Consider the following 25589-nt stretch of genomic DNA (forward strand, 5'->3'; position numbering starts at 1 on the left):
TTTAGAGAAGAACCAACTTCATCGTTAAAAATTTACTATAGCCACGTGATTACAGCGCTTCTGCGGTAGCTAGAGCAGGCGCTGTTAAACGACGTTTGCCAGGGATGCGCACAGCGCCATATATAAAAACTCTTTGTCAGTCCGTAACTCGGCTGATGTTGCTGCTGGCAGAGGCTTGACTGTAGCCCAGGCCAGTTGCTTGTGCTCACTTCAGCTAAGCAAGCTTAAGCAAAATAACTTGTGCTATCCGTGGTAATGAAGGCAGACCCTGACAGGACAGTGTTTTATTTGCCCAAACTGTTGTTTATCATTTATCTAATCCTTTTCACAGGTTAGTGATGGCTTCTAAAACTTTTTTTACTCTAGCTGGTTTTTGGAGCTTCTGTTTCGGCATGTGTATGTATGTACAGGAAGGAATTTATTATGACTCTGCCGCAGATTTCCTGTTCCAGCCATGGTCAAGTTTTCTATGATTTTTGTGTGCTTTCCCGCTGTGTAGAAGATTGTTCACTTCCTCACTGAGATGTGAAGCCATCTTAATTGTTAAAAACAGTCTGAGGTCCTTGGATGGAGGAGAGCCCTTTATTAAATACGGATTTGGGAGAATTACAATGCCTAGAGAATGGGATAAATATTTAAGAAGATAAATTCTTTTTTTGTTTTGTTTTTAAATTAGATTCCTGCCAAGCAAAAGGATCTGTTAAAAGACTTCACTTGATTTAACTGACTAATTATATGGGGAAGTAGCTGCGGAGAAAGCAGGGATAGGAAGTTTTACCTTCTCAGCTACCATTCAGTAACTGCCTGTTCAGACTTTCATGTAAAACCGCTTTTGGTAAGTGGCTTGCTTTTTCTTGAAGTGCAGTAACTGTCCACTTACAGAGACGGTGCAAAGTACTTGGTGCACTGAAAATTCACGTTCTTACTTCCTTAGTAAACCTCCAATGTAGATGAGTCTTAAAATGAGCACTGTAAGAATTTTTTTGGCCAGCAGACTAGTTTTATCTAGCCGTTCAGATTTAAAAAGGAAGCTATAATTCTGCCTAACTACTGCAGAGGAGTACAAGACTCCTTGGCGTCGGGAAACTGGTTAGCTTAATGTTTTGATCTCAAATAAGACTCCTCTTACTCATGAAAATTAGAAGAACTCCAAATATTTCCTACTGAAACTTTAACTCTTTCTGTAAACGAGTTGTCTTGATTTGTTTTTGTTTTACTAGCTATATTCCAATATGTAGATGCTAAAAATCTTTCAAATTTTTTTAAGGCGTTGGAAGCTAAAGTATTTGTGCTGCAAGTCTTTTATGTTCTTTAAGTTAAAATAATTTCTGTATATGTGTAACTGCTTAAAAAAAAAGAAGAAGGAAGTTCCAAATAGAATAAGCGTTTCAAATACAGAGGAATGAAGAACTCTCCTCTCTTCTCTTTAAATTGTTTGAATTTCCTTTATAGTAAACACAACTTCTCCTTTCCTGCTTACAAAAAAAAAAAAAAGCCAATTTATCTCCTTTTGTATAGATTTAGGCTGCTAGAATCTTTTTTTTTAATCTGTTTTTCCCACCTCTTGGATTCGTGGGCTGGGAGTTTTTGTTTTTAATCCAAAACCAAATAAATACATAGCTAGGGTGTTTTGTTGTTGCAGTGTCTCTAAACAACTTAAGCACGATGGATAGTTTTGGTTCTTTGTTCTTAAAAGAAGATATGTGCAATGAATAAGGCAATCACTAGGCCTTAAGAAATGCCATTTCTAGTCAAATTCAAGGACAATAGGGCTGTATATTTAGTTCTGAAATATACTTTTCCAATATTTATTGTATGTCCATATATGAATAAGCAGTTTCTTTGAACCACTTCAGCTAATTCTATACAGTCTTCTTCCTTGCTGTTTCCTAGACTGTCCTTTGTATGCAATAAAGAGAAGTAAACTATGAAGAGCATATTTTTATTTGAGGAATGCTATGTAAAAACTGATATAGGCAGAAAAGAAAAGCAATATATGTGGATTAGATTTTTTTAAGTAATAAAGATGTAAGTAAGTATATTCTGCTTAGTTCTCCTAGTTAGAACCCTCTCCTTTGAAACAGGAACTTCAAATCCAAAGTGCTGTTACAGGGGACTGTGTTCAGTCATCGTAATATCCATTAACGTAATATCCTTCATAATACTTATGATTTTACTTGAGGCTTTCTAAATGCTCTAATTTACAGGGAAACTTCTTAGGAAATGTCATGAGAAAGTTGGAGAATCTTTGAAATACTACGAATTTGACATTTTTTCTTATTTCATTTCGATATTGTATAAAAACATGTTTTGGAGCGGGGATTTGAGAAATGTTTCCTGTACACAGTGATGGAGAAAAGTGCAGAATTGTTGGAGAATCTCATATGAGTTCTGAGATATATATGTATATAATATTTTCTGAAATGAAATACTCCAAAAACACATTCTCTTCTTACACTTTACAGCTTATTCTGGGCATTATTTGATGTTTCTGTTCAGCAGAATAGTTGAGACACTTAATAAAAGTATAGGATTAAATTTTTAAAGCACAACACGGCAAGTCTGAGAAGAGGTTTTGTAGTAGCACTAGCAGGAGTGTGCGGTGTCTAGTGGTGGAAGAAGCTCTGAGATCTCACATTTCCAGTGACTACTAATGAACATATTAGGCTTACCTTATAATTATGTAAATGGTAGTAAGAGAGTATGCAGATTGGTTTGCATTGTAAATACACATGAGCAGTTACAGGAGTGGTTTAGGCTACTAACAGATGACTGATAAATACTTGCACGAAGTTTGAGTTCTGTCTTTCATGTAACTTATGGAAAATTGTAGCAGAAGTTTTTGCTTATGTTCTAAAAACAATTCTGATGTACAACCTGTTTTTTTTAACAACGTGATTATAAAGATATAGGGAGGAAGCAAGCAATAATTTGATAAAATAATGTCAATGTGTCTATTTGTTATCTGATGCATTTAAAAAAGCGGCCCCAGCTTTTCTATTATGAGGAGCTATTCAGAGCTGTGCTTTATAGATTAATTCAGGAAAACTATTTCATGTATACTGCAGTAGATTCCCTGGAGAAGGGGCAGTGTGAAATCTTCCTTTGGAAGAATGTTTTAGATACCAGAGAGTTGCGACATGACAGAAGAGTTGGTCTTACAGGAGGTTAGTAAGGGGAGAGATGACGCAAAATCTTCCTGAGTTTTAGTCTTTGGAATTAATGGTTTACCAGGGAAAGGGCTAAAAAGTAAAGGACCATAAAAGCAAAGTTGAAAAGTGGAGGTTGACGTTGTTCTGAGGGAAGCAAAATGAAGAAAGGATTAGGCAAGCAACCTTAGCGACACTGTCTTGGATGGATAGGAGTAGGATCAAATGAATTTCTAAAGAAACAGAGGTAGGAAGAGAGGTGCCTTAACTGGAACAAAATATATGACGACTTCAACTATCACTTGCATTTTTTGAACTTTAAAAAAATTTGCATTTATTCAATCACTTTGCAGATATGATTTGCAAATATTGCATAATTGCAGTATTTGAAATGTCTTTCCCCTTTGCATACAGGAAATAAGTAAAATGGCTTTCCCTAAGACTGTGGCAAATTCTGGCTCTACTTGAGCTTATGCTTTGTAAATTATAGGATTAGAAATTCAAAGCTTAATTGGACTTGGCAGAAATTTTCAAAATGTTTCATGACTGTAAATTCGTACTCAAAACACTTTGCAAATGGAAAAACATGACTATCTTAAGAAAAAAATTTAAACAATCAGCTACCATAGTAAGCAGACATTAGGAATGATAGGAAGGAAATGGAAGAAGCTTCATGAATTATTTTGGAAGCTATTCCAAACATACGGGATGAATGGGAAGGGGACAGAACGAACTTATAGAAAGAAACTTATAAATTTGTTTAGTTCTGAGGTAATTACTTGTTATTTTTTCAGGTCTTCAGTTTAAGTTTCTGCCCAATGGGTATTCTTCTCTTGCCAGGATTGAGGTAGGCTGGTTCCGTGTCAGGATTACTGGTATACATCCACCTAGTTCTTAAAGATGCTTTTCACTTTCAAGCCAAATTGTTTGCAGCCTCTACATCAAGTGCTTGCAGCCTCTTGTAATTCTGACAGAAAGAAGAGAGGTCCCTGACTTGATAGGAGAGGATTTTACCTTATACTTGTCAGACAGCACCAAGTCCGCAGTCATTCTGGTTTTATAAGGGATAACGTTATGAAGCTATAGAAAGAATTTACTGTCATCATTCAGTGAGATTTATGTGAATTTGTATAATTTAAAAAGCCCAAAACTCTGATATTAATTTGGTTTCCTTCACAAAAGTGGAATGTAAGAAGTTGGGAGAAAAAAAATCTTTGTACAGAGTTGTTCAAACTGGTAAGCTGTAATTAGTGTAGATAAAATGCTAACATGAAAATGCTTGTCTAGGGAGAACAGATGCCAAAAAGCAGAACTTGGGACTTGAGATTAATGTGAAGAACTATTACTTTCTAAAAGTGTAAGTCAGCAAATAACCTCTAACTTCTGCATTGCAAGATCATTTACGTGATTATTTAGCATATCATTAGTGCTGGTAAATAGCATTGAAAGTATTTCAGCTGACTTCCCTCACCACTGCTCTTTCATTTCAGCCTGTACTGTGAAGTTTTTTGAAACAAATTCAGTATTTCATGAACTTCTTGTTACATTGCTTACCACTTCTAGCAGTTATATTTTCAGTGTAGTAAACAGCTGAAACTTAAAAGGTGAAAAAACAAAACTCAAGAGGAGGGGCAAAGGAGATGCTTCAGACTTTTTTTTTTCCCCCCCGTTTCTCTTTGCTGAAATCCTGGAAGGAACTGAGCAAGACTCTCAACCCAAAAATTTCTTTTTCATTGAGCAGACTCCTGGAAAGTTTGCAAGTGGCTTTGCAGTCCACATGTAGAAATGTTTCAATCCAAAGCACTTTCACTTTAAAACAAAAAAACAAAAAAAACACCTCCCAAACCTCCTCTTTTGTGCCTCCAGTACTAAAGAATCCAAAACCCGCATAAAATCGTGTCTTACGTTGAGGGTTCTTTAGCTAAGGTTCTTCAGAGGTCTCGCACTTGGTCGAAAGAACATTTGTCATGGAAGACCCATTTTCACTTGAATCTATGTGAATAACTTTCCTGCAGGAGTTAAGGCATTATTCTGAGAGATGTAGGTTTGACTGTTTAGGAAGAGGGGAGGCTGGACCCCAAGCGTGTCTCATTCTCAGCAAGTGAAAAGTTGTTCACCCTCAGAAAAAGGCGGTGCGTTGGGAACAGAAGCTCTCCTCTGCAGTTTTGTGTAAGCTATCTGTGCAATAGGGTATAGATTCCTCCAGGTATTTCAGTGTTGTCATTTTAGTGATCCAGATAGCGGCACGCAGCATGTACTGTCCTGCAACCCAGTTAAGTTTCCAGTTTTTGTTCAAACTTTCTCAGGTGGTCTCTGTGATGGTCTAGTGGTCCACTGATACAGATGAAAACAACTTGCAAACTTTTGGTTGCACAAGTCCTTCGAATCTGAAATGGAAGCAGTAGTTTTGAAAGGCAGTAGCTCTAAGAACAACTTCTCAAAGTTTCAATACTTAGCAGTTATATCATCTGTGAAAGGAAAAAAAGAGAAGGGTTGGCTGGTATCAGGGAGTGGTGGTGGTGAGGAGAAAGAGGAGGGAGCAGCTAAGGTACCCATTATTTAAGAAAGACTAAAAATGTTCTACTTCTGCTCTATAAACATTCTCTTAACTCTACCTGTACTTTTTGAATCCATTAAGTTCTGATATTTCTGCATACCAGGCAACTAAGGACATTATTTTTATGATTAACTTAAGTTTAAATGTGGGCTGTTGCTCAAAGTAATAGCACAGCCCTGCCTTCAGCCTCCCTTCCTGCTTCTTCCCTTGTGTTGTATGTATACAGGCAGTCAGTTGAATGAGGAAAATGATGTGGTTGAAAACTAATTCCGACAAACGTAGAGTTTCCCCAGCCGTAGCTGGGCTAATGTTAAAGCAAGAGAGGGAGTAAAAGTGCATCTGAGGAAGTGCGGCTTAGGGAAGCACTAATGCATTTCAATTGATTTAAACCAATTGTGAAACTTCACTGTAAGTGTTGTGGTAGTGTGTTCAACTTATAAGACTTTCGAGTCTTTATTGTTTTGACTCTTGTCCTGGCATTAACTTAATTTTGGCCATGTGAGGTTTAGAAGCCTCTGCAAAGTTCATCAGGATCTGTGCTTCAGTAGTACCACCTTATAATTTAATTCCGTATAAATGGTTTGAAATAGTGACACGACAAAAAACAGCAACATATGCCTGCCTAACTTTTCCTCAAAAGAGTATAAAAATGAGCAGTAATAAGGACATATTGTGCATTAATCATGCTTTGCTTTGCTATTAAGGGATGAATCTGGGTGATATAAGAGAACTGCTTGGTATGCCAAAGACCTGATCCAGATTTCTTTGAAGATGCTACAAGTGTTCTTACTGACTTCAGAAGGGTAGATGTTTTGGGTTGACTGTCTTCAGTACTGCTATCAATTTCTTCTTCCTCTGTCATGTTGAGGTCAAAAGATTCAGATCAGTGAATCCACAGTGTTAGAAAGCCACAGATAAATATGCTACAGGTCCCTCCTCTAGCCTGCAGGAAAAACAGAAAGAACAGAAAGTCAAGTAGCAGAGAAGGAAACTCAGGTTCTTTGAGACTGTCTTTTGGGGGTCTAACTTCGGGAATGCCTTGAGTTAGCGTTTAATTTCATTGGAAGTTAATGGAAAAGCAGGTCAGCTGCTTTTGCTATGGCTTAATTGTTGATGTATCTGCTTCAGAGTACATATAGAAAATACACACTGCATGACAGAAAAGGACCTTCTTAAATATTTAAGTTCAGAGAAATGAAGCACCCTGCTTGGTAGAATAGCTGTTGATTGACTGCTGCATCTGAATTGAGGTGGCTTGTACATGCCGCTTTTTTTTTTTTTTTTTTTTTAAAAACAAGGTCATTTCTATGTAGAGCTTCTCCCTACTGTATTCCTGTACTTGTGGACACGCAGTGGACCGTAGCACCTTGCATACTTGCTTTGGATTGTATGCGAGTTTTATGCTGGCATATTTCTACTGGTATCATGGAGTAACAAGGTCCCGCGCTAACCAAAAGCAGCAGTAGGCATGCTGCCTACAGCGAGAGCAAAGAGCAGGGTAAAGCTGTGTCCAAAACAAAGTGATTCCTCTCTGAATTTCTGGCAGAGCCGTTTCCGGGTGTTCTCTGTCCGTCTTCCTTTGAGATAGGGAAACAGTGGAATGTGTAGATGTGGAAAGCAACTTAAATGTATGTATCTAAGAGTGAGTCAGCATGAAAGCAGTCTGTTTCCTTACCAGAAGCAGTGTGTTGAGGTTTCAAGGTCAACTTGTGTTCCTCAGTGTTGCCCTTATTCTTTTATTTTCCTGGAACAGACTTTTTTTTTTAACCTATTTAAATGCAACAAAATATTATGGTAGGCATGATATAACAAAATATTATGGTAGGCTTCCATGGACACTTTACTGCTTTTAGGATAACTTTTTCAGCCCTCTTATTTAGAGCAGAGTTAATAAAGTTGAATTTTTGTTCAAAGAAGTTGAGTACTTTGTTCCCATCCTCCAGCGTTTCTTAAAAATGAGTTGTAGCTGCTGGCGAGAAGGTAAAACGTGTGGGGTGGCTGTATACCTGGGATTGGAAATGGCTCAGTTAATCTACCTGACAGTGCTGTGTATCTGCACTGTTTTTCCTGCATAGACGTGTCAATCAAAATGCCTTTTAGTTGCCTTTGTCATAGCTGTGCTAACTGTGCCAGAACCCGTAGGTGTTCTGAAGTCTTAAGGCCTGTGAGAGGTAAGTTTTATCTCACACATGTGCAGCTTGAGCATGCTAGGTTTCAACAATGAGCAGCACGCTTATGGCAGGAAATGATCAAAATGGAAAGTGTCTGAAAGGTAGGTTTAGGAGAAATTGCTAGGCTGCAGTTGAGATTCTTTTTTTCTAAGTGCAAACAATAAAAGAAGCTGTAAAATTCAACAGATTTCAAATTCACACGTTACGAAGAGAATGTGGCAACTTAACACACTCTGGGGTTTGAGAGCTGGAGTGAAATGTTTTGGGGGGGCTTCTGTATGCTTGACAGTATAAAATACTTTGGAGCGAGAGAAGTGCTTCCAAGGCATGCAAACCTCCCAGGATTTTCTCCACCAGTAGAAAGTAAACAGTACCAAGTTTGCCGTGATTGTATGCGACTCCAGTAAAACACAGTGTTCAGATGTTTTATTTTAATCATGCACTGTGCTGACGCACAGTATGACCAGGTTTTAAAATCAGTGTAACGCCTTTTAAAACACTGATCAGTATGTTTTTAAACTTCTAAAAGGGATACCAAAACTTGACTCTAGCACCAGCAGAAAGGCTTTGAAATGCTTTTTTTCTTTTTTTGGAAAACATTATTTTGGCAAATCAAAGCTTTCTCTGGAATTATGTTTCAGTGAAATTTCTTCCAAAAAGCAGGTCAAAAATATTCATAAGGCCAGCTGAACTTTAGAGAAATTATTTATCTCATTTTCCTTAAATTTCAGAAAGTAAAAATTGGAGCAGAACACTTCAGTTTTCTCAGTATAAGACTTGTAAAATGTAGTTGTTTCATCAGAAACATTGAAACTTTACGTTGTTGTTGTTGTTGTTGTTCTGCTTACAAATGACTGAGAATTTCTCACAGAATAGAAATTTTGAGAGCTGAACAGTTTTGATAGAAAAACACATTGTTACTTGAATATTTTGCATTGTTCTATCTGTAATTTCATGAGATCACAGGAAGCAGATAGGTGTTGATTGTTTGGTAATTTAATATACCTTATCAGATAAAGTGTATCTTGCTACTTTGTTGTTGTATTAGTATAAACGTCATTCATCTAATACTTTAGGGGAAATCACGTGCATCCTTTTCTATATGTGTTGCAGTTTTTGATTATATGGCAGTAGAAATGTAGCTAAAAGATAAACAGGTAATAAGCAAGTGTTGCACAGAGGAAGGAGTGGACAGAGGCCATGCAAATCTTTTGATTTTTATAAACACATCTGCTCCCTCTCTACCTCGGATCATCTAAACATGAAAAAAAAAATCGAATGTGTTCAGAAACTTTTGAAATTTTTCTAAGATATGCTACTTTTTAATTTTGTCATTTAGAATACAAGCAAGGTTGTTTCCTCCTTAGCCATATAAGGACCCAAGAGCAACACTCCCACCTCTCAGCCAAGTATCTGTGTTTCGAAGTCCACCTGTTACACATGTGCTGGCTGCCTCTAGGTACGTCTCAGCCAGCAGGGCTCTTTTATGTCTTGCTTCTGAGGCAGCTGGTTGTCCTCGTGTATCTTACAAGGAGCCTAGAAATCAAACTCTTCTTTTTAGATCCCATAACGGGGTGGGGAAGGGGACTGCGCACTCAAAAATTGGATGTTGTGTGCAGGTCCTTCACTGGATACAGCGCAAAGGCTGTTTCACCTGTTGAATAAGGGGAGTTTTTTGCCCTGGCGCTATTCACGTTTGAATTGAGGCATAACGGGGTATGTGGTATTTCAGGAAAAAAAGATGATCTTTGTTATTCTGTAACTGTTGATTCTCGGACTTGAATAAGATTAAAATTGCTTTTCCAAATCCATATGAAATCATCCAAATAGAAGTGGTGAAGCCTTCTGCACTTCTGCAGGTTCCATGGGCTTCGCTAGGACTTACGATCTACCTGCTTTTTTCTGAAAACTTTAGCACTCTGGTGTTTCTGTCCAAAAACATGCTTTTTCTAAAGTCGCTTATCTTTACCCTGTACTCTGGAAGGTCATACATACCTCAGACAACTAACTAAAAATAAGTAACTCAGTGTAATTTTTAACGTGCTTGAAGAAAGCAAAAAATGCGAGAAGGTTCAGTTTGCAAGAAAAGATCTATGACACAGTCATCTGCACCACTGTGATATCCACCTGAGAATTTAATATAAACTTTGAGAGAGTGCCGTAGGAAAGATATTTAGTAAATGTTAAAATACTAAATCTGGTAGGGGAAAAAAAAAAATCTAAAATGAAAGTATGAAATGGGTATAATATCAAAAGTATAGATATCCTGTATCTTCAGGTTTTTAGCTTCAGAATTGTTCAGATTTAAGTTACTGAAAAGTTTGGGTTTTACTGCAATAAGTGTGTTACAATTCTGCATCAAACTATCCCAATTCAGTTTCTTATTTTCAAACTGGGAGGAATGTATTTTTAATGAAGACTAAATAATATTTTCGCAGGCCAAGACTTGGGGTTTTTTTTTGTTCCATTCTCTTTTGTTAATCTAATTTGCACTGTACTATGCCCTAGCTCTATTGTGTTATATTTTATCTGATGGTTAAATAGCTGCTTGTAAGGCAAAATGGTTAATTGCAGACAAGTTGTTGAATTCTGTCAACAAAGCAGTCAGGAGCTCTGCGTATGTTTCTACTTTGAAAGCTAATCAGAACATGATGACTGCCAGCTTTTGTTTGCTGTGAGCAAATCCTAAGTGTAGACTGACATAACTAAGCTGGACATATTCTGTAGTATTAGACACAGAAATACTGGATCAAATTAAGATCAAGACTCTTTTTAAGGGATGGGTTTATGTCTAAAATGTTGCTGTGCTGATGCTTTTGTTATAACTTCACTTTTGTCTGTCTCTTCATTTTCATGTGTGATTTTTTAAGATAGAAATATTTCTAAAAGGGGTCACTGTAAAACTGTTGCATAGAGCACTTTTTGTACTTTAATTGCCATATTTTGATGTAAAGCATGGCATTATATCAGATTATTTTTGGAAGTCCACTTAATTTCTACTATTTTAATGGTTTTAGACTCTATGAAGCATATTGCAAAGTATTTATAGTAATTTTTGCTTTTACAGAAGTCTACTTTTAATGGTTTTGGAATACCTAACTTCCTTAACCTAATGCTAGGAGGGGAAGAAGCTTGCCCATTTGTTAGAGAATTAGTCTCCCTGTAGCTCATCTTAGAGATCTGCCTTCTCTACAGCTTACTTATGTAGTATCCTTTTTTGTTCAATTCATGATTCAATGAATCCTTGGGTATTGGTTTTGTTGGTGAAAGATGCTGTCCTGCTTTTTTTTTTTTGTTTTGAACTGCTGCCTACAAAGTTTTCCAGCATACTTACTGCTTTAGCTGGGTTAAGAGAATTGTTGGTGTTGTGTTGTACCTAAATTTGCCCTGCTAATGAGAACCTGGAAAAGAATGAGAAGCTTGAAACTGAATTACTGGTTAGAAAGCTTTAACCGAAAATCTAAAAGAGGCGCCACATCTTCAGTAGTGGAAGGAAACTGTTGTTAAAAGTTTTTTCACTTGAAAGATGCACATTACCGGTCATAACTTTGGCTGTTCAAAGAATTGGCATTTTTGATATGATCATGTTTTGCAATGCATCGTGCAAAATCTGAGGTCACGCACTGTCTTAGCTGCTTTCCAGCCAGGCAGCAATGAAGATGAGATAAGACTTTTTATTTTTCTGGCTAAAGTAGAGGCAAGCAAAGTTGCATGTTCTCATCAGCGTGTCACTTTGCTAATTTATTTTCATCTGCATGTTTAATGCTTCTCTGTAATCAGACCAGAGTGTTTTGCCAGCTAGAAGATCAGAGATCTGAGGAGAATGTCATGTCTGCGCTTGTATTTGGAAAAGTAATTCCAGGAACTGCCCCTCTCAATCGTTATTCTGAGAATTGCGACTGTGTAAGTCAACTAGAAATGAAAGTGCTAAGGAAGAGTCAACTTCTTAGCGTGATAATGTTACTGTAACAATATGATTGTTATCTGTAGTCACTACATACATTTTTTGGGAACAATTTTGGGGTCACGGAATACCTATTTTGGTAAAGAGAATGAAATCAGGAGCCTGGGTGTGCTATGTTACTCCCAGGTTGAATTATTTTTCATGTGTGCAAATAATGATAAAGTATTATTAATACTGCTGTGATGTCAGTTAAACTGATGGTCTTTTAAAACATCTCTTCTTTACTTCCTTTACTGAAAACATTTTTGCACTGTGTAGCGTTTTCACAGCTTAAGGTGGCTGTTGTAATTCTCACCCACTGAAGAGTTTTGGCAGGACATTTTGTTGCCGTCTGGTGCATGAACATTTCCGTCAGTCAGATGGCTGGTATTGGATGGGACTCAGCTTCGGTATCGTACGTGATTCCCTGTGCTGAGGGGGACAAACTGGTCTTGATTCCAGTTCTTTGAGGCCTTTGGCTTGAGTTTAGGAATCTTGAGGAGTCGGCTTTGTCCAAGAGTTAGTCATATGGAGGCCTGGTGGCAGTGGGGAGCTAGGCAGTAAACATGCTGATGGCTTCAGATAAGATTGTTCCACCGTCAGCGCCGCCGGTTCAGCCCAAGGATCCATCTGGAAGAGGCTTGCTGCAGTTGCTTAGGGGGAAAAAAATATGTGCAGGGCTAGCCTGCAGTGTTACTTTCTTAACACTTAGATAACATGTTCTTAGTTATCTAAAACTATCTTAGTTAGATAACGGTCAGCCAGAAATACACAGTCCATTGGTTTATTCTGTAGTGCTCTGTGGATCTACATGTGCAGGGTGTTTGTGGTTTTTTTGAACAAGGTATATTTTCCATGTCTGTGACCTCTTGTAGTAATTAGTTCCTCAACTGAACTCTTACGTTGTATGAAAAACTATGTGGTTTTGACTTTTAATCCTATTGCCTGATAATTGAGTTTGACAGTTTGATATACCGTGGCATCATAATAACTTTTTGCTTTATTTCTTTGCTAGTAATTCTTACTAGTAAGTTCACCTTGACTTTTGAGCGTTTGAGTTAGCATTTTCCAAATTACTTAGAGGCACTAGATATCTCTTTTTTTGGAGTAATACTGACATTAGAGCCCTTATTTATGTAAAGCTAGTGTCATTTTTCCCCTATCTGTTATTTTTGCTTTTATCAGCATTTTAACATCCAGTCACTGAGTTTCATGAGCTCTTTTTGCAGCGGGTTTTAGTTTTCTTAACTTAAACTAAATAGTTTTGTGCCTCTAGCAAACTTTCCTTCCCTGCCTCCCCCCTTTTTCCATGTCATTTGTGAAGGCTAAACAGCAGCTCTCCCAGCAGAGACTGCGAGACTTCACTGATAACCTTTCCCCACTGTGAAAATGGACCATTTATTCATACCTTTGATATCTGTCTTTAACCAGTTACTGCATTCCTATCCGTCTTGTGATGGCATTTTTGTTAGGGAGCTTTTCCTGCAGGAACCTGTCAGAAACTTTTTGGAGATCAGAACATAACGCTGTCTGTAGGATCACTCCATTCAGAGATGCGTCGACTGCTTTCGAGGAGAAACCTTGGAATTTGTGAGCCCTGACTTGCCTTCCTTTACCCTGGTACTGCCCCTCAAAGATGCTTTCAGTCATCCTCCAGCTGCTCATTTCTGTCTCCTCTTCCCGTGGCTAAAAAATCTACGTAGCCATAAAGTGAGCTAGATGGGAGAGCTGATCTGAATATAAAATTAACCTGCCCTCCCTTTTCCTTCCCTCCCAAAATGTATTTTAAAAAGAAAATAAACAAAAAACCCTGATCCAGTTCTCCATGCAGCCATGCAGACGTTTCTGCTGACACGAGAGAAGCAGGGGATGGTGAGGAGGAGGGAGTAGGTTGTTGGGGGCATTTGAGACTGTGCCTTTTGGTGGAATACTGACTTAGAGTATGTGTGTAGCTAAGGTTTTAATGTGCTGAATGTTAACTCCTTAGTTACTCATCAGACCTTTCTCCTATTAAAAAGTATTACAAATTGTGCAAGTCTTGAGCAGGAAAACTATAGAAGACAGTGGTGGAAGTGCATACTTCAAGCCATGTGGTGGAATGCTTCCTGGTGTCATCTTGAGTAGTTTAAACAAAATAGTTGAATAAAAAGGTAGCTCTGTTTTTTTTAACTGTTTCTCAAAACTCTTTTCAAAGTCATTTTTCAAAAATTATTTTCACAGCCTGGGCAAAAAAGAAGAATCCCGAGTACCATGGTTCACTTCTCAGTATTCACCTGGTGGTTGGTTTACAGCGCTTCAAAGCAATAGCTGTGTCAGTAGTTTACCTATTTGCAGAGCATTATCTTCAGTCCTTGTAATATTTTTGAGCATACCAATAGAATTAGTCACTATCTTAACACAAAAACTCTAGTATCTTTGTGGTTAAAGTTTAAAAACTGGGGAGAAAAAAGAGGTTGCTGGAGTATGGGGCTCCTTAAAGCTTTCCGAATTTGTTTTACTCTTTAATTTTAGCTAAGATTGGGTTGTTGCACTTTTTTTTTTTTTTTTTAAACAAATATCACTGCAGCAGTTTCTCTTACTGCGATATGCTTCTTGACTTGTTTTTCTCTCTCCCGCTGCTTTCCCCCAAATCTTTAGGGAAGATGCAGGTGAGGTGGGCCTCTCGGAAGTTTGATGACTACCTTGACATGCACCCTGCTCCTTTGCTAGGAAGTATATCTTGATGGTGCTGTTATGGCCTATAATTTGGTGGCTCCATGAACCTTTGCTGAGAAAACTTGCAAAACAGAGAGAATTGGTTAATGCAAGACCATCTGGGGAAGAGTATATTTGGAAGTGGAAGGGAGGAAAATTCTGCCATTGATGACTCTGAAATAATTTATGAATTCTTACCAGAGTTCACCGAGTTCTGTGTGGCGGCTCGCTGGGAAGGCTAGATTATTGCAAAACTGTAAAGGTAATGGATTTGCAGCCTTCTTTAAACCAACGTGAGCTTAAGATATGTATCCAGGCTGTGGGATACCTGGCTTTTGTTCTGCAACTGAAGGGGCTTTTTGAAATCATTTTCCACTAGGCTTTCAAATAACATACAGTAGGGGGTCTGTTTCACCTGTTAGAGATATGTGATTTCATATTAATATATACGTATATATTCACTAAAACAGAGTCTCTAATTCAATTTCCCATTTCTGTGATGGATCCCAAGTGCCATACCAGAGAGAAGTTCCTCTTTTTCTAGTTTAGTAACTATTTTTGTATTTTAGAAGAAAAGTGGAGCATGACAACTGAATTTGAAAATTCCTAATAGCCTTTAGGCTAGGACACCCATATTCAGATCAGCCGTTTGCATGTTTTGTAGCAAAGACTTCAAACAAACAGTTGGAGTTTTCATGGCTTGTGAACACCTTCAGTTTGTGCTTTTGTCACTTCTGTCTTAGTTTGACTTTCCTAGCCTCTTGCCTGTGAAGAAAAACCCCTTTGAAATATCACTCGCATATGATCAGATCTAATCAACAGTCATTGTTTTATGTCTGCTTTTTTCCTCTACATATTATGTATTTAGATAAAAGGAGGCTCTCACAAAGCTTTAATGATAGTATTGTAATCTATAAATCGCCATTACATTTGATTTTAGAGGATCCTGCCAGAAAAGCAGGAGTAGGGCTCGTGTTAAAAAACATATATTTGCTCTAAGGAGTTAAAAACAGATCTGACAGTATTGTTCAACGAATTAAACCTCTAATACTATAGTTGTCACTTCTTTTCTCATAAATTTTATAAAAATAAGCCCTAATAAGATCATAATTTACATAATGCAACTTATTGAGTAGAAGCTATGAACATACATACAAAGTTAAAACATTGTGCTTAAACTTACGGTTTTTTCCATGGTAAACATTGTTTACATATAGACTGAAGTATATTTTGTTTTGGCAGGCCTAAATTCTTCCACTATTATGGATATTAATTGTTGTGGGATGCTTCTGAAAATGTAATTGCAAACAAAAATCAACTTTCTTTGTGTTTAATTCTGTCATGAGAAAGTGGGATGTGAATAGATAGCTCCAACCCAGGCCTTGCAGTTTCATTTGAGTTCTCAATTCCAAATCAGTTTTGTTGTGCATTGCAAAATCACATCCAGCTTTTAGGGTATTACTGAGAAGGGGGGGGAAAAACCATAATATTATGTATTAGATTGATAGATACAATAATTTGTAGTGGTGTTAAGAAAAACAAAAAGGAGCTAGGCATAGATAAATAAATATATATATATATATATATATATATGCACACACACACACATATATATGTATGTATATGTATAGCTTAGTGATAAACATAGCATAACTCTCAGCAAGTTTGCTGATGATACTAAACTGGGGGAGTGGCTGACACACCAGAGGGCTGTGCTGCCATTGAGAGGGACCTGGACAGGCTGGAGAGCTGGGCGGAGAGGGACCTCCTGAAGTTCAACAAAGGCAAGTGCAGGGTCCTGCACCTGGGGAGGAAGAACCCCATGCACCAGGACAGGGCTGGGGGCTGACCTGCTGGAAAGCAGCTCTGCGGAGAAGGACCTGGGAGTGCTGGTGGACAACAAGTTCAGCATGAGGCAGCAATGTGGCCTTGTGGCCCAGAAGGCCAAGGGTCTCCTGGGGTGCATGAGGCAGAGTGTTGCCAGCAGGTGGAGGGAGGTGATCCTGCCCCTCTCCTCATCCCTGGGGAGGCCTCACCTGGAGTCCTGTTTCCAGTGGTGGGCTCCCCAGTAGGAGAGAGACATGGCACTACTGGAGAGAGTCCAGCGGAGGGCTCCAAAGCTGAGGAGGGGACTGGAGCATGTCTCCTCTGAGGAAAGGCTGCGAGAGCTGGGCCTGTTCAGTCTGGAGAAGAGAAGACTGAGAGGGGATGTCATCAATGTGTACAAGTATCTGAAAGGGGGGGGGGGGGAAGTGTTGAGAGGATGGGGCCGGACTCTTCTCCGTGGTGCCCAGCGACAGGACAAGAGGCAACGGGCACAAACTGAAACACAGGCAGTTCCATCTGAACGTGAGGAAGAACTTCTTGCCTGCGAGGGTGACAGAGCACTGGAAGAGGTTGCGCAGAGAGGTAGTGGAGTCTCCTTCGCTGGAGATATTCAAAACCCACTTGGGTGCGATCCCGGGCAATGTGGTCTAGAGGACCCTGTTTGAGGAGGGGGGGTTGGACTGGATGATCTCCAGAGGTCCCTTCCAACCTGAACCATTCTGTGAAAAGTCGTTATGGAAACACAGCGGGAAATTAATTAGGAAATTATTGTAGAGCATGGAAGTGTAAAGCAATAAAAAATACAGACAGAAGCAGTGTTTAAAATATTGTAAACTATCATATAATACTGTGTTTAAGAGATTTACTTTCCATTGCCTAGGAGTAAAGTTGCTCAGGGACTTACTGTGTAGTCAAAGTGGCCAACCCCTTAACCCTAGGTTAGCTGTTCTCCATGCTTAAGGCTTTTTCACTTAATCTTCTCATGGAAACCAAAGCCCAATTAAACACAGAGTTGGGACACAGCTGATATAAAGATCAGGAAGTTGGGAAGCACTTCTGCATCCTGTAGTTTCATCATAGCCAAATAAAGATTAACCAACAAGAGATTCAGCCTCTCTTGCCTGTAAAAGGAGCTTGCAGATTGTGGGGAAAAATCTCCGCAAATGTTTGCGATGAAGGTATTGCTGTAGGGAAATGTTTTGCAGAGGCTCCCTGATTTAACCCCTGCATAATTTACCAAAGTTTAACAGAACTGCTTACTGCTGCAGTCTCATGATTAGCCTTGGTTAGCATAAGAGAGAATTGAGTCAAATTTCAGCCTTATTCTTAATTCTCATGCCAATAGCCAATATATATCTCATGCCATGCTAATAGGCCCGGAGAAATTTTAGGTCTGAACTGGCCTCTCTCTTTTCACACTAATAAACTGGGGCTTCTTTAGCTGTCACATGGAAATCTCAGATGAAAAGCAGTATTTAATTTTACTAGCAAAATTTGTTCTGTGGCTAGATCTAGTAATATTAATCACTTGGTATTAAATTAAAATATAAACTGTGCAAAATCAGTGTGAAAGGAATGCATTGGAGGTGACCTGTTGACCTGAAATGCCTCCTGGAAGCTTTAAAAAAGCAATATATAATTTGTAAAAGATAATGTGAGTAATGTGACTTCAGAAACAAGTTATTGAATAAACATTCCTGCCAGATAAAACTGCACCGGGGTTAAAGTTCTTTTATGACTGTTACTTGGGGAACTGGTAACTGTCTGGTTACTGTATTATATTTTGCTCATTTAGGGGAGAGAGATGTAGATTGTTGAATACCCAGTAATGTAGCTGAGGTTGAACAGATTTTGCACTCATAAGCTCTGTGGTTACTATGTTGCTTTGAAAAACAGCTGCAAGCTGCAGAATGCACTTCAGATCCACCAAGTATTTTTTTTTTTTTTATGCTTAAAGGGTAAAGGAAAGGAAGAAAGTATATAATTAAACCCATCAATACCTGATCAGTTCTTTAGGGTGGAAGGAGGAGGTACTCGAGAGAAAACTATATTTCTACTTTACGGCATGCTCTTGGTTTTTGTGAGGTACCAGCTCTGCCAGTGTAGTAATACAGGCTTCTCCTTTGCCACATGTAGCCCTGCATTTGAAAGTTTGACCGGGCGCGATATTGGTAGGTGTCACTGGCAGAAGAACAGAAATGGCTTTATCTAAAGCACTGTCAACTGTAAGGTGGAAACTGTATTGTCAGAACGCTCACCTGAAATTTTACCAGGTCTAGAAGCTAAACAGTGTGTTTTTTGTTGTTCCCCCCCTGCCCTAATACAGCTTCTGCAGTCAGAGGTCAGTGGCCCTTGATTTGCCCGTGGTGATGTGTTGAGTCAAAGTTTTAACACATCTCGCCATCGCTAGTGCTGGCCTGACTGCGCTGCTGGTGGTGCTGCTGGGAGCCAGAGTGCTGAAACTGGCTCATTTATTGTGATATGTTTTTTCCTAACCACTGTGTCAATTAAAATTTTGGGGAGCCAAAAAAACCAGGATGTGTTGGACTTGCTATGTCTTACTACTCAGTTATTGAGTAGCTTTTCTATGCTAGAATTACCCTCTTGCTAGTGTGTCAAACTGATGGAAAGCAGGACCTTTTCATAAATTCCTGAGGGTACAGTTTCATGTGCAAATCAGCTGATTTAACAGGTTGTTGCCACTAAATGTGGGAGAGCTCATACTCCCTTTTCTGCTCTTTCCCGCTTCTCACTTTACTCCCAATCGTAGTCTTGTTGCTGCCCAGTCTTCTAATGCTTGTTCTGGCTCTGATGTTTGCTTGATTCTCTGCAGAGCAGATTTAACTCAGATCTGCACTTTATTAACTTTCTGCTGTTTTAGTGCATGACACTGACTTATGCAGAGGCTGAAAAATTGTCAAAGCTGGCAAACAGGGGAGAAGGAGGAGGGCAAAATGGTGTAAAAGCATGCAGATCTCTTTCATAGGCAGTGAGCTGTTATATCCCCTCACCTTATCACACACTTCGTAGTGAAAATTGGAGCAAGGCTGAGAGAGGACCTGGAACTGCTGGTTTCAAGTGAGAACTTGAAAAATTGAAACTCTTGCTTCCATTTCTTGATTTCTCATCCCCCTATATCAATTCCCTTTCCTGTTACTGATGCTTCATTGAGAAGAATATTTTTCCAGTCGTAATTCATTTCACATTTTAGCTGTTTATGGAACTGGATTAACTCTTAGTCAAGGAGTCAGGAGATGTTTGATGAGTTAGTGATTGCTCTAGGAAGGAAACAGATTCTTCAGAGTACAGTGAAAAACTGATGGGAATAATAAAAAGGAACAAGCAGAGTGGCTGGAAGAATGGGAAATGGAGAAAGTCATGTCTGCACGTTTCCAGGAAGGGCAGCACTGAACAAAACGATTGAGATGCGCGTGCACTCCTAAATACAGAGAAAGATGATGCAAACAAGTCCAAAAGCTGATCTGATTGAGAAATGATGGAGGAACAGCTATGTGGTTATGAGTCAGTAACTGTTGTTTCTCTATTAGGGATGAAACGGCTCCAGTGGTGCCAGAATTATAATTTAAATATTGCACCATATGAGAAACTGTAAATCTCAAGTCATTTTCATGTTTTTAGTTGATGAATTTTGAAGCTGCTGCTCATGTTCATGGAAGCTAGACTTTTTAGAAGAAAAGTGGAATCTGAGAATTTGTCATAATCCTATGACCTCAGCAGCTGAGACTTTTATAGAAAAGTTCAAATATATTGAGATATATATATATAGCAAGTTTGCGAGAATTTATAGTGCTACGGTTTTTTCTTTTTTAAGAAATAAGATTAAATGAGAAAAGTCGTAATACTAGTTTTACTAGACCTTCTCTTACTGCCTCAGCCTGCAGCTTGATTTATGTGCATGCTGCATTCTTGCTTGTTGTTGTAGCTACAGAATTGTGCCATTCTGGCACTAATATTTTAGTAACACGTAGGAGAAAATAGATTTTGGGCAATCGGATGATACATTCCTTATGTATAAAGCGTTGAGCTGATTGGTTTTACTGCTATCTTTTTAGAGGATCGTTTGGAGAAAAACGCTGAATATCTACCTTTGCCTACTTCATTCCCAGTCATATTAACACTGCTTTCTGCTGTCAGAAGGCAGCTGTCTTTAAATAAGTTTTTCTTCTGTTAGCTCTTGAGTTCTGGTACTGTATTGCTGGAAGGCAACATTATGGTCAAGGATGTGAATCCCTCTTTAAAGAAAACGTAAAACCAGCAACCCTGTGATTTCAAAACTAATTCTAGATGTGATGCAAACGTATTTTCCCATACAGTTCTGCTGTCTCAGCATAATTCTGTTCCTTATGTGACAAATAAATGGTAAAAGCCTTGAGATTTTGTTTCTGTGGGACTGCTGTTCATTACTAATGTTAGCCGTAGTACTATTGTTGCTTCAGTCAGGTCCTTCTCCATTTCACTTGTATCCTCTTCATCACTCGGTGCCTCCTAGTGTTTAATAGGTTCAGACTTATTCCAGCTGCGTTGCTGAAAGTACTGATAATCGACCTGAAATCAAAATGTGTGAATTTTTGTTCTTGTTTTTAATGCATCTTTTAGTATCAAACTGATGTTTTGGAGTCTGAAGTGATTATCTCTTCTCATTATAATGTACTGTTACTATGATTTTTCTAGGATTCACCTCTGTTCGATCTTATCAAGCAGTCAAAGGAACGGGAAGGCCAAGCTGATCAGCCTGAGCCTGCTTCCACCCTAAATCTGCCTCTGCAGCATAACCACACTGCAGCAGACCTGTAAGTAACATGCAAGCTTGAAGTCTAGCGAAGCGTGAGGTTAGTATCCTCCTTAATACTTAAATTCACTGACTTGTATTCTCTTTTCCTACTTGTTAAGCGTGGTACAAGTTACGTTGAACAGTGCATTGTATTTGCTGCTGCTGCTTTTAGTATGTGTAAATCTTACTAAATCAAACATGGACATATTTTTTCCAGCCCCATTAAATTTATAATTGCAAACTATTATCTTACTTGCCTAGGAATAAGTCCTCTTATTTAAAAATAACTAAAAAAATGTTTAACTTGAATGTATATTTGAAAGAGGGGTGGGTGGAGGAGTGTTTGTGAGAGAAATTGGTGGTGCAGCTCCTCCTTCCTGTTGTCACTAGCGTTTTGTCCTATTTCTTTTGCTGTTTAGAGCTGTATCAGCAGGGAATGCAGACCAGTATTTAATCGGTACCTCTAACTTTATACGATGTGGGAATAGCTAGTTATAGTAGCGATTTGTTTCCTCTAAATGGGGGAGAGGGAATAGTTTGTAAGTATTATTAATACAAAACTATTTATTCATCTTGTGATGCTGAAGTACTTAATACATGTTGAATCTCCAGGTATCTTTCTCCTGTGAGATCTCCGAAGAAGAAAGCATCTGGACCCCCTCTAAATGCTACTTCCACTCCAGATGCTCAGGTCACTGTGACTTCCCAAACACAGAAACCACAGAAATCTACCTCCCTGTCACTGTTTTACAAAAAAGGTTTGTAGCTTCCTAAAATTACGGAGTTAACTCTTGTTATGTATCCTTTTTGGGTTTTAGAACTCTTGTTATGTATCCTTTTTGGGTTTTAGAACCCAAAATCTCCTCAAAGAATAAAATAGAAATCCATAATAAACATGCTTTACAAACCTTCAGCTGCCATTGAAAGAAACAGTAATAAAATGATACCAGCAGGTAAATGCATGCACTCAACACACCATGAATTCAAAGCAAGAACTTATCTGCATATCATAAGAAAGGCCATATTGGTTCAGAACTGTTGATCTAGTCCAGTGTCCTGTTTACAGCAGTGGTCATAAAGAGGTGCCAAGGGAAACTTAGAAACAGGGCAAGTATATATGCTTCCCCTGAATGCTTTCCCAGCTTTAACTTTTTTTCAGCTCAGGAGTTTTCGTGAGCCTGTTGTAATTTGTCTGCATAGTAATCGTCATGGATTTGTCTTCCAAATACTCGTTCAGGCTCTCTGGCTCGACGTAAATTTCCGCATGTGCAGCATCTTTCAGTGTGGACTTGTTATATGAAGAATTTTTCTCTTTATTTTGAACTTGGCTTTTATACCTTCCATTTGATGGCTTTTGTTCCTGTAGTGGGATACAGTGAATATTCACTTGTCTGTCCTCTCTGCATTCCTCTTATTTTGTATACCTCTTATTACCAATGCAGTTTACTTTTCTTCTGTTTTTTCTCAAGTTTATCGACTGGCCTATCTTCGATTACATACCCTGTTTTATCGGCTTCTGTCTGACCATCCCGACCTGGAACCGCTGATCTGGACCCTCTTCCAGCATACGCTGCAAAATGAGTATGAGCTTATGAGAGACAGGCACTTAGACCAGGTAACATTACAAAAGTTTTAAAATAACTTGAAAAATGTGCAGATCTTTCTTTTGAACAAAATATTTATGGTAAATTCTTTAACCATTGAGAACGGGCTAGATAGCAGAGCTCAGAGGGTTGTGGTCAGTGGCGCAGAGTCAAGTTGGAGGCCTGTGGCTAGCGGTGTCCCCCAGGGGTCAGTCCTGGGTCCAGTCTTGTTCAATGTATCCATCGATGACCTGGAGGAAGGGACAGAGTGCACCCTCTGCAAGTTTGCTGATGATACTAAACTGGGGGGAGTGGCTGACACACCAGAGGGCTGTGCTGCCATTGAGAGGGACCTGGACAGGCTGGAGAACTGGGCGGAGAGGGACCTCCTGAAGTTCAACAAAGGCAAGTGCAGGGTCCTGCACCTGGGGAGGAAGAACCCCAGGCACCAGGACAGGCTGGGGGCTGACCTGCTGGAAAGCAGCTCTGCGGAGAAGGACCTGGGAGTGCTGGTGGACAACAAGTTCAGCATGAGGCAGCAATGTGGCCTTGTGGCCCAGAAGGCCAAGGGTCTCCTGGGGTGCATTAGGCAGAGTGTTGCCAGCAGGTGGAGGGAGGTGATCCTGCCCCTCTCCTCAGCCCTGGGGAGGCCTCACCTGGAGTCCTGTTTCCAGTGGTGGGCTCCCCAGTAGGAGAGAGACATGGCACTACTGGAGAGAGTCCAGCGGAGGGCTCCAAAGCTGAGGAGGGGACTGGAGCATGTCTCCTCTGAGGAAAGGCTGCGAGAGCTGGGCCTGTTCAGTCTGGAGAAGAGAAGACTGAGAGGGGATGTCATCAATGTGTACAAGTATCTGAAAGGGGGGCGGGGGGGAAGTGTTGAGAGGATGGGGCCGGACTCTTCTCCGTGGTGCCCAGCGACAGGACAAGAGGCAACGGGCACCAAATGAAACACAGGCAGTTCCATCTGAACGTGAGGAAGAACTTCTTGCCTGCGAGGGTGACAGAGCACTGGAAGAGGTTGCGCAGAGAGGTAGTGGAGTCTCCTTCGCTGGAGATATTCAAAACCCACTTGGGTGCAATCCTGGACAATGTGGTCTAGAGGACCCTGTTTGAGGAGGGGGGGTTGGACTGGATGATCTCCAGAGGTCCCTTCCAACCTGAACCATTCTGTGATTACAAATTATAATCTGAGTTTATATTTCCCTTTAGATGTTAATGCGATAGAGTGAAGCCCATATTTGATCATCTCTCTCTCTCTGTCTCTCTCTCTCTTTTTTAGGTACTGGAAGTTAGTTACTCTGAAATCTTTAAAATATAACATAACGAATATTTTCAAAATAGTAAAGCAAAACAAAAGTTTCTGTTAATTTGTATTAGAAAATACTGATTTCCTTTAGGAAGGCAAAATGTGGTGGTGTTCTACCATAAAACTGCAGTTTGAAATGGGCTTTTAAATATGATTTTGAGGAGATATTATTAGCTCCAAGCTCTTGATGGTCTTTCAAAAACTGAGGAACAGTTGACGTATTTCATTTTCTGGAAGTTTTTGTGATGTTGAGTTGCACCTCGGTTTGCAGAGTGCAACCCTGTAACATAAAGCTCATAAATTGAGTTTTTACTTTTGTTTCGTAATGACCGTGAGTGAACTCTTTATTTAAAGTTAGCAGCAAAGCTCACATTGTTCTCAGTGAGGCTGAAAATGTATTCTTTGTCAAAAGAAAAACATGTAAACACAGAAGGACATAGGAGAGAGATGTCTTAACTTGAAATGAGGAACCTGAATTCATTTGTTGCATTTCCAGTGGTCTTTCTCTTGTTTCTTTAATAGATCATGATGTGCTCCATGTATGCCATATGCAAAGTAAAGAATGTAGATCTTAGATTCAAAATAATAGTTTCAGCCTACAAGGAGCTTCCAAATACAAATCAGGAGGTATGGAAATTCTTTAGCATTATCATTCCATAAAAATGTTATAATGCTTGTTTCTGTGTCTATCTGTCTCTGTCTCCATGCACAAACAAAAGAAAAGCTCTCTGGCTTGACAGTGCCTCCGTTTGTGGAGGGGAAAATTGACTCTAATACTAAATACCTCTTTTTAACATCTGGCACAAATTGTGTGGTAACTCTTCTCAGAAAGCAAACTTGATTCTGCCTTTTTATTTAGAAATACTAAATAATGGTTTATGGTTCTATTTGGAGACTATGGGCCAGGTTTTTAAACAGTTAAGAGATTCAGATGAGATGTTAATAGGATTTTTCAAAAGCAATCTACTTTGCTGTGAGAGATACCTAGGGGGAAGGTGAGGGGAGATGAGCAGATGACTTAGATTACTTTGTATAGATGCTTTCGCTAGAAATAAGGTTGTATATCAAATGTTTATATATTTGGAGGCTTATTAAAATTGCTGCCTTAATTCTAATGTAAAGATGCCCCTGTGTTTATAAGGGACTTGCTGAACTCAGGTTTTTGCACAACATATTAAATCAATAGAAAAAAAAGTTAACTAGTTAAAACTAGTTCTCTTAAGTAGTTAAAAATAGTTAATAGAACTGTAGCAGTCCTTCTAGTAGCAGAATCTCATTGTATATTTGTGAGTTTTGGCTAAACCCCTGACTTCTGTCCTTGAACCTGAAGAACTATGTTATCCACATAAGGTCAGTAAGGAAGATGATTAGCCTTGTAAAGAGTGCACAGTCGCCAGACCTTTTTATGACAACTTTTTGTGTGAAAGTAGATGAAGCTTAAATTTGGAAAATGTTATAGTAGTGATGAACTGCATCTGTACTAAGGGGCCAGTTAATTGAGCAGGTGCTTCTACTGATTGTATGTATGTATTTGAAAAAACAATATAGCAAAACTCTAAGTAACAAT

The 25589-nt window shown here is 39.1% G+C and overlaps 1 protein-coding gene across 1 annotated transcript in view; it reads left to right on the forward strand.

The window, feature by feature from the left end:
• RB1 (RB transcriptional corepressor 1) overlaps positions 1-25589 on the forward strand; it is an 84650-nt gene that overhangs the window by 53311 nt on the left and 5750 nt on the right. The window contains exons 18-21 of the mRNA XM_068929818.1: positions 21034-21152; positions 21746-21891; positions 22603-22748; positions 24545-24649. Coding sequence (XP_068785919.1) covers positions 21034-21152; positions 21746-21891; positions 22603-22748; positions 24545-24649 — 516 coding nt within the window. The remainder of the gene's footprint in view (positions 1-21033; positions 21153-21745; positions 21892-22602; positions 22749-24544; positions 24650-25589) is intronic.

The sequence above is a fragment of the Struthio camelus genome, chromosome 1 (assembly GCF_040807025.1).
Source record: "Struthio camelus isolate bStrCam1 chromosome 1, bStrCam1.hap1, whole genome shotgun sequence".
NCBI lineage: Eukaryota > Metazoa > Chordata > Aves > Struthioniformes > Struthionidae > Struthio > Struthio camelus.